General features: G+C 51.7%; 1 protein-coding gene across 1 annotated transcript; it reads right to left on the bottom strand.

The window, feature by feature from the left end:
* Positions 1-3,245: 3,245 nt before the first annotated feature.
* UBL4B (ubiquitin like 4B) lies at positions 3,246-4,803 on the bottom strand. The gene has a single exon (XM_017869614.1). It carries the CDS (start codon positions 4,646-4,648, stop codon positions 4,124-4,126), a length of 525 nt encoding a protein of 174 aa, XP_017725103.1. The 5' UTR covers positions 4,649-4,803; the 3' UTR covers positions 3,246-4,123.
* Between the last annotated feature and the right edge of the window lie 4,097 nt (positions 4,804-8,900).

Genomic DNA, 8,900 nt, shown 5'->3' with positions numbered 1-8,900 from the left:
GCAAGACAGCGTCTCAAAAAACAACAACAACAACAACAAAAAAAACACTAACATTCTACCCTAGTCCTTGCCCATTATAACAGCACCTCTCCCAGCACAGAAGGAAGATGCCCAGAGCCCGCCCATCCTGTCTGTGTACATCTCAATACAATGTCACCATGTCTTCCCTCAGACACCTCAACTGGAGTCTGCTGTTTTTCTGAGGAGGTGCCACCCTGCCCTCCACTTCCTTCTACCCAGGCCTCTCTTCCCCAGTTTAAAATGGCTGGAAGCTTTATATGATAACTAAAATCTCATTTAACCCTGAACAAAGACTGATGGAGGGGAGCAAGTCAGAGTGGAAAGAGAGGAGAGGACTGGATTTGCTTCTAAAATCAGGCATCCGGGGTTTCTGGAGCCCTGGAACATTGAAAGCTTCTTCCGTATCTGCAAGACTGCATCCTGACACACCACTGCCTGCCCCATTTTTCAGGACTAGTGGTAAAAGCAACACAGCTACCTACGAACACATCACCGCATCCTATTTAGAGGCCAGGACTGGAGGTCAGGGGTTTCCGAAGCCCCTCTGCTGCACCATGCTGCAAGGGACAGCAGGGGGTGCCCTACTGTCTGTCCAGGAGACAGGACTCTTGTCTACCAGCCTAAATCTCAGCACAAAGCCTGTCGCATGGTAGGATGCTGTGGTCTGAATGTTGGTGTCCCCCAAATTCACATGTTGAAACGTAATCCCCAGTGTGGTAGTATTAAGAGGTATGGACTTTGGGGACATGATTAATCACAACGGCTTGTCCTCACGAATGGCATTAGTACCTGTAATCCCAGCACTTCAGGAGGCCAAGATGGGCAGATCACTTGAGCCCAGCAGTTTGAGACCAGCCTGGGCAATGTGGTGAAACCCTGTCTCTACAAAAAATACAAAAATTAGCTGAGTGTGGTGGTGTGCACCTGTAGTCCCAGCTACTTGGGAGGCTGAGGTCGGGGGATCACCTGAGCCTGGGAAGTCAAGGCTGCAGTGAGCTGAGATCACGCCTCTGCACCCCAGCCTGGGTGACAGAGGGAGACCCTATCAAAAAAAAAAAAAAAAAAAAAAAAGACTGAAAGGAGTATGTTTGTCCTTCTGCAATGTGAGGAAACACAGCAGGCGTTGTCACTGAGGAACAGGTCCTCACCACACACCACATCTGCTGGCACCCTCTTCTCGGGAACCCAAGCCTTCAGAACTGTGAACGACAAATTTCTGTTGTTTGTAAATTACCCAGTCTAAGGTATTTTATTATAGTAGCGCAAACAGACTGAGACAGAGGCCCATACATGTTTATTGATCGAAAAGCAAAGGACTGACTAAATAGCACATGGGCCAGGATGCTCTGCCTATTTCCATCAGAAAGACTATTTTGCCATGGACCAGTGGACTGAGGGGTGTTGGCCTGCAGGTGATCCAGGAAGGAGCTTGGATGAGAAGCTAGATTTCCCTGTAGATAGAAACACAAAGCTGGCTACTGGATGTGGTGGATGTCCTGAAATGCCCCCAATATGAGCAAAATTGTTACCTGTAGGGTAGGTACGGGAGAGGTGCTGTGGGGAGTTAGGGGAAAGAGTTTCTGCCCAAGGCTGAAGTTTAGAAAAAGTGCCTTCCCCCTAGTGAAGCAGAGAGGAAATAGGGAGCCTTCAACGCATGCACTGGTACAGGTTTCAGTTTGAAATAGGGCAAAACTAGGTACGGTGAGGGGTCCCGTAGCAGGCAGCCCAAGAGCTAGGGTTCTCAACACAGATGGGATCCAAACCCATCGCTGGAGTATTAGGGGTTGATCCTGCCCCTAGCCCCTCAATACACCCCTAACCTCTGTTCTCTGATGACTATAACAACATCCTTTAGGGGACAACGCCTGTCACCTCTCATTGAGAAACACAGCACTGAGTAAGACTATTCCTAGGAGCAGTGACAAACAGATGCAAGTTCCTGCTAAGTTCCAAGTGACAGTGCATCGTCTCCTGGTTTTGAAGGGAGGAACAGAGGCAGCAGGGCCCTTGGGAAGGGGGAAGTCAGTAGTGGGAGGTGCATGGAAGAGCAAACCAACTTTCCTTCTTCCCCGTTTGGGATTGGAGACATCCTCCCCTGCAGTGCTGGGCACAGACAGTGGAGGTGACTGCCTCTCCTGGCCTGCTCTCAGCCAGCCCTGACACTCCCACTAACTAGAGAGAAAACAAAGGCTTCCCCTGTCCTTCATGCCAGCTTCTCAGCAAAAGGAATAAAACAACCCACTTATTTTTATCACTCACGGATTTCCTGGGAAATGGGCTATTAGTTCCCCTAATGTAAAGATAATAGGCTCATCTCCCTTGGCAAATGGCACAGACCCAGCATAAAAACACTCACAGAACTGTCAAGAGGGCTCCCCTGCTGAGGACGCACGGCCCAGGAGCAGGACCAGGACAGGAACCAAGGAGCAGGCTTGGGCCCCCTAAACCCCAGCCTGGGAGTGCTGGCTGCAGCCAGTGCGTGCTGGGTCCTTGGTGCCCCAGGGAGAGGTCATTAGTCTCCTCAGTGTCCCTGGTTTCCTCTCTTGGCTGGGACAGAGGGTGGGACACTGGGAAAGAAGCTGGGCCATAAGCTGAATGAGGTTGTCTTATTCTGGGAAGTGAGGGAATGATGGCTGCTAAGCAGGCTCCCACAAACAGAATGCTTTCCGCATCCATCCTTGTCACTGCCGCTGAGCCCACCGCTATAAGACGTCCCTCCCAGTTGGATAGTCTTTGCCTCTAACCCTCACAAACACTCATGGGGTAAGTGGATGCTATTATAAGGATGCCCATGTAACAGGTGGGAAACCTGAACATCAGACAGGAAAAGCAGGTTACCCATGGCCACACAGCGGGACTAGGACTGGAAGAGAAGACGAGGGGCCCTGCAGGCCAAGGACAGAATGCTTTCTAGGGAAGGGGGCCCTGCTTGTTCAAGACATTTTCCTCCACCCCTTCCCTCTATCCGCATCACTCAGGGCTGAAACTTTTGCAATAACAGCATTTCAGGGGCTTCAGCAGTGAACAGGGGACCACAGCTCCCCTCTCCCTCCCATCCACACACAGAGTGTGGGACTCCTCAGCCTCTGTAAGGGCCACTCTCTCACTCCAAGAACAGAGTAAGGGCCTGGCTTTCCTTGTAGTCTGCAGGGGACTGGCCCCTCTATGCTGAACCCAGGGCCCTGTGAGGCGCCGGGCATTCAGTCACAGAGGCTAGACTCTAGTTTCATGTCACCACTTTTTTCATGTGTATACCAGTTCTCTGGATCTAGGCTGCGTGCTCTGTGAGGGCAAGGATCCTCACTGACGATACCATTTTTCCTTCCAGGGAGCCTTTGGCAGCGCTGGCAGGTATTGTGAGCTGTGATACCTACTGACTGATCAGTCTGGGAGGGTGGGGCATGGCTCTGTTCACGCTGGCCACAGGGAGTGTGTGACTTTGCTGAACTTTTTTTCTGCCCAAGGCTCAGTTTCCTGCTATTCTTGGTCTGTGTCTGTCTCCCTGAGGGCTCCAGGACTGGCACCCGGTAGGTGCCCTCCTCCCAATCCCACCTCTGCTGTGCCTGTCCCTTAAGCTGGAAGCACAAGCAGGAGAACATCAGGGACAGCCTCACCCAGAAGGCAAGGGGCAGCTACCTGACATTCCTCTCCTCTTGGCTGCTGGGGAGACTAGGGGAGACGTCATGGTCTGAGGATGGAGGAAAACGAACTCACATTGTCTTTCTGTTCCAAAGGAGAAACAGGGTCTGCCTAGAACCATGGAGACCCTGGGCCAGGGCTGCTTTCAGCCTGGGGAGCTGCTGGGTGTGTGTGGGCAAAGCTGCCAGCACAGGAGGGGACTGCGGCCTTTGGGGCTGCCCTCCACTGATCAGAACCCTTCTAGGGGAAGGATGGTGATGAGGGTCGGGTCACTCTGCATTTCGGAGGAAGGACCTCAGGCCCAAGAGGGGACAGGGATCCAAAAACCCTCCAGCTGCTTGGAAGGTTCAAAAAGGGGTGTGGATGCATCCACACCAGCAGGAAGTAGTAGGAAAAGTCACCAGGGAACACATAAGGATGAGGCCGAGAGAATTCTAGAGTGCAAATGGGTAGGATGGCCCGTTTACTGATCAGCTGCTGCCTCCTCCTTCTCCTCCATGTCGCAGGAGCTCTGAGGCCATGCCTTCACCTTGAGCTCCCTCTCTCCAGCTGGCTCCACATGCTGCTCCTCTGCCAGGAGATACTGGGCCAGCTGCTCCAGGTCCTCCAGGCTTATCTTCTGCAGGCGCTCCTCGTGCTCCTGCCTCAGCAGCTGCAGCACGGCCTTGGCATCCTGTGGTTCAAAGTGTTTAGCTAGGACAGGTCCCAGCCGGTGCCACAGGGGCTGGGTCTGGGGCTGGTGGGCCTCTTTTAGCGCCATCTTCTCCAAGGGCCGCATGATGACATTGATGGAAGCATTGGGCCCAATGCAGTAGTCGGAGAGGCGCTTGTCATCCTCCAGGAGCTGGCCGCGGAAAAGCAGGTGCTGCTGCTCCTCAGGCACCTTCAGCCGCTTGGATACCAGTTTCTTCAGCGTGGATACACTCTCTTGCCCTGACACCTTCAGATTGCATCTCTGGCCCAGGAGCAGCTTGACTGTGAGGAACATCAGGCTAACAGTGGAATCAGGAGGGACCCATGCTCTGGGAGCTGCCCTGAAGATTAAGGGGTCCTGCAGGAGATGTTGGCTTCTCCCTATCAACAGAGGGCTAGTAGTCCCAGGAGACCAGGAACCCAGCTTAGGCAGGCAGCCATTGGCTAGTGCACAGTGATGTCACAATGCTGCAGGAGGGCTCATTTCCGGAGTGGAACTTTAGGGACAGCAGAGGGGTATTTGGGCCCAGACCATCCTTCCTCCATGAGAGGAGAAAAAGAGCACCAGGAGAGAAAATATGGGACTGGGAGAAAGGAGAGTGAGACTAGGAAAAGGGAGGGCGGGAAAGGGAAGGGTGGCGGGAGGAGCAGGTCTATCGATTTCTTCAACACATGTGTATTAGGTGCCATCTCTGTGCCAGCACCTGGACCTGGGGAGACAGTCATATTCAAATGGATGCCTTCTGCCTTCATGACACTTTCACACTAGTGAGCCGGCTAACATTTATCAAGTGTCCTCTTTCTGTCAAGCACTTTACAAGCTCTCTTGGATTGGGCTTCCCAGCAGCAGACCCTGAGACAGGGATTTGAGCACAAATACTCAATTAGGAGGCGATCCCTGGAGGCACCAGGAGGGGAGTGAGGAAGTGAGATGAGGAAGGGAGGAAAATCAGAACGTGCATTCATGAGCAGGCTGCCATTGTGGGCAACTAGTATGTTATTCTGCTGGGGAGCTCTGGGAAGTTGCATGGAACACACCTGAGTTGTAACAGGTGTGGATTTTTGTTTTTTTGTTTTTTGAGACAGGGTTTCACTCTGTTGCCCAGGCTGGAGTGCAGTGGCTTGATCTCGGCGCACTGTAACCTCCGTTTCCTGGGTTCAAGTAATTCTCCTGTGTCAGCCTCCCAAGTAGCTGGGGCTACAGCTGCACGCCACTATGCCTGGCTAATTTTTGTATTTTTAGTAGGGACGGGTTTCTCCATGCTGCCCAGGCTGATCTCGAACTCCTGGACTCAAGCAATCTGCCTGCTTTGGCCTCCCAAAGTGCTGAGGTTGCAGGTGTGAGCCACCGCACCTGGCCAAAGCTGTGTCTTTATGCTCTGACTCCTGTCTTTGGCCAATGGAAGTGCTACCTCCTTGGCACTTCTGGTCCACAGGTGTGAGCAGCATGCTCCTGTGATCAGAGAAAAGTAGGAAGCCATTGGGCCTTCAGGAACATGAGTGCTGAGGTGATGGGGCAGGACCACCAACAGCATCTGCATCACAGGCCTGCCTAATTGAATCCCCTCAACCTACGAGGCAGGCACTGCCATGATCTCCATCTGCCAGAGGAGAAAGTGGAGTCTTGGCTGATCCTATAGCAAGCAGGCAGCATTGCTCGTGTCTTCACTGGTACCTCATGTTGCCTCCTAAACAAATCTCTGCTCAGTGCCTTTTGTGGCCCAGGCCCTGAGCAGGCACCCTCAGCTCAAAGGTGAATATGAAAGAGGATACTGATTGGGCCTCCTCTGTGTCTGCAGCTTCTGTTGCATTTGGTAGTTTTCAGTGCAACGCATTGCTGAAGGCCTTCTGGGTCAAGCCCTTTACATATGTTGTCACGTTTAAGCCTGGGAGGAAAGTACTGTCTCATTTTAGAATTGAGCAACCTTGGAGAAGACCTGAATAACATCTCACAGCCAGTGGGCTGATTTTGTCAGGGATCCCCTCAACTCTTAACCAGCTCTGTGCTCGACTGTGCCCTTCTTCTCACTCACCCTCTCCCTCCCTCCCATCTAACCTCCTTTCCTTTTCCACCTGCCTGGAAGCTACAGTGGCATGATGCTGTTGTCAACATCCTTGGACTTTCCTGAACTGCCCTTCCGCAGCACCCAGCCTTGACCTCTGCCCGAAGGTGGCTGCAAGCTCTGTCCCTGTCTTCTGAACCTGGCAGCCAAGGGTAGCTGGTAAAAATAGCCATGGGGCCGGGCACGGTGACTCACGCCTGTAATCTCAGCACTTTGGGAGGCCGAGGCAGGCAGATAGCGAGGTCAGGAGTTCGAGATCAGCCTGACCAACATGGTGAAACCCCGTCTCTACTAAAAATACAAAAATTAGCCGGGCGTGGTGGCACATACCTGTAATCCCAGCTACTCAGGAGGCTGAGGCAGGAGAATCGCTTGAAACTCGGAGGCAGAGGTTGCAATGAACCAAGATCACACCACTGCACTCCAGCCTGGGTGACAGAAAGAGACTCCGTCTCAAAAAAAAAAAAAAAGAAAGAAAGAAAAGGAGAAAATATCCATGGATGCCACAAACTCAGCTGGCCCTCACCCCTCACCCCAGTCCCATGTTCACTCTTGCTGGGTGACTTATATTCTAGTCCACAGGGAAACTAGAGCTCACAAGTCGGGAATTCCCTGACCTTCTGTCCCTTCCTCACTTCCTTCCTCCTCTCCTTTCCCCCACTAAATGAGCCCCCTTGTTATTCCCCTTCTTCCCTGAAAATGCCTCTGAAATCCACTCCTCCTCCTCTGCATCCCCACCACCCACCGGTTCAGGCTGTCAACTCCCTCCAGCCCATAGTTCATTTCCTCCACCAGTCCCACCACCTTGGGTCCATTCATACCACAGCCAAGGGGATCTTCCCAAAATAAAAGCAAGATTGTGTACCCCTCTGAGTAACACCATCCAGTTTAGTTTCCTCTGCTTTTGGAATCAAAACTGATCTCCTTGGCCGAGCCCTGCTTGTCACCCAGCCTCATGTCTCCTCACTTAGCATCCTCCACTGTAGCCACACCAATCTGTATTTCCTCTACTTGCTTGTCACATTTGAACTCTTCCAACTCATCCTTCAAAACTCAGGTTAATGCACGCCTATAGTCCCAGCTACTTGGGAAACCAAGGCAGAAAGAAAGATAGCTTGAGCTCAGGAGTCCAAGGCCAGCCTGGATAACATAAGAAGATCTTGCCTCTTTAAAAAAAAAAAAAAAAAAAAAAGGACGAAAGAAAAAGAAAAAAGAAACTTCAGGTTTAAAACCACCTCCTCCATGAAGGCTTCCCTGCTTTCCCCAGCCCTGGGAAGAGATAATCCCACCTCCCTGCATGCAACCATTGCTCCCCTTGAACATACTTATGTGAATGCACCTAGCACACATCTGTGTCTCGCTCTTTAGCTCTCAGAGACTGGGACTAGGTCTTCTCTGCCTTTGTATTCCACACTTCCACCACGAGCCTACACAGAATGCCTTGAATACCCGCTTGTCAAATGAAGAAGATAAAATTGAGACATGCTGAGCCATCCAGGGGCATGCAAGGCAGGTCCAGTGCAGCAGGCTGTGGAAAGATATAAACCCACCTGCAGCCTCTCTCTCACCCCCACCTCCTGCCCTAGAGAGATGAAAATACAAAATTACATAAAAAATCAATCAGAAAGTGAGGCCAGTCTTTACCAAAGGATCTTGTATAGCATTTCTTTAAATAGCCAGCTCCTCTGATGCATTTGAAATAAGATAGAATTTGTAAACGTACCTGTACATACAGTGTGGGGGAGACCTGTGGACTCTCTGATTGCAGGGCCTCCCTGCAGAGGGAGCAGGGGGATGGATGAGGTTTCTTCTTGGCATGTGGGCACTCCCAGCCTCGAGAGGGGAGGACTCTGTGGTGGACAAACCATCAGATGGACAGAATTGGGGCGACACCATGGGTGATGCCCTGAGCAGAGCAGAAAGATGAAAATCAACTGCCTGCCTCCAGCATCTCCTCCTCTGACACATCCACCCAGCCAGATGTTGCCCAGGACACTGGAAGCCACTGAAGAAGACACACTTGGCCTGGGCTTCTAGAAGCACATGAGCACCACAGCTCAGGCTTTGTTTCTCTAAGACCAGCGGCTGTGTGCAGGCAGATGCCCTTGTGACTGGGGCTTAGAGAATCATGTCTGCTGGGTCATACTTTCTACACCAGGCTACCTGTTCTAGAGAGTCCTAGCTGGGCCATGAAGACAGAAGCTTCAGAATTAGTGGTGCTTAGAGAAGCTGAGAGAGATGGTCACTACCCAGCCCCTGTGTCTATGCCCAGGAGACCCCATTGCCTTTCCTAAGAGGGACAGTGGAGGCACCTTGCTGGACCCTCAAATCACATTTGGAGCCTGGAAATTTTATGTTTTCCCACGCAATTGCTTGTGATAATTATGCAATTAGCAATAGAAAATGTAATTGTGTAATCGGAGCATGCAATCAGACAATGATTGCCATAATTAGTGGGGGAAGATTATTGGGAATAAGTGGGTC

The sequence above is a fragment of the Rhinopithecus bieti genome, unplaced genomic scaffold (genome assembly GCF_001698545.2).
Source record: "Rhinopithecus bieti isolate Rb0 unplaced genomic scaffold, ASM169854v2 scaffold_3040, whole genome shotgun sequence".
Lineage (NCBI taxonomy): Eukaryota > Metazoa > Chordata > Mammalia > Primates > Cercopithecidae > Rhinopithecus > Rhinopithecus bieti.
Note: the sequence above shows the minus strand (reverse complement) of the source record. Positions and strands in the feature narration are given on the sequence as shown.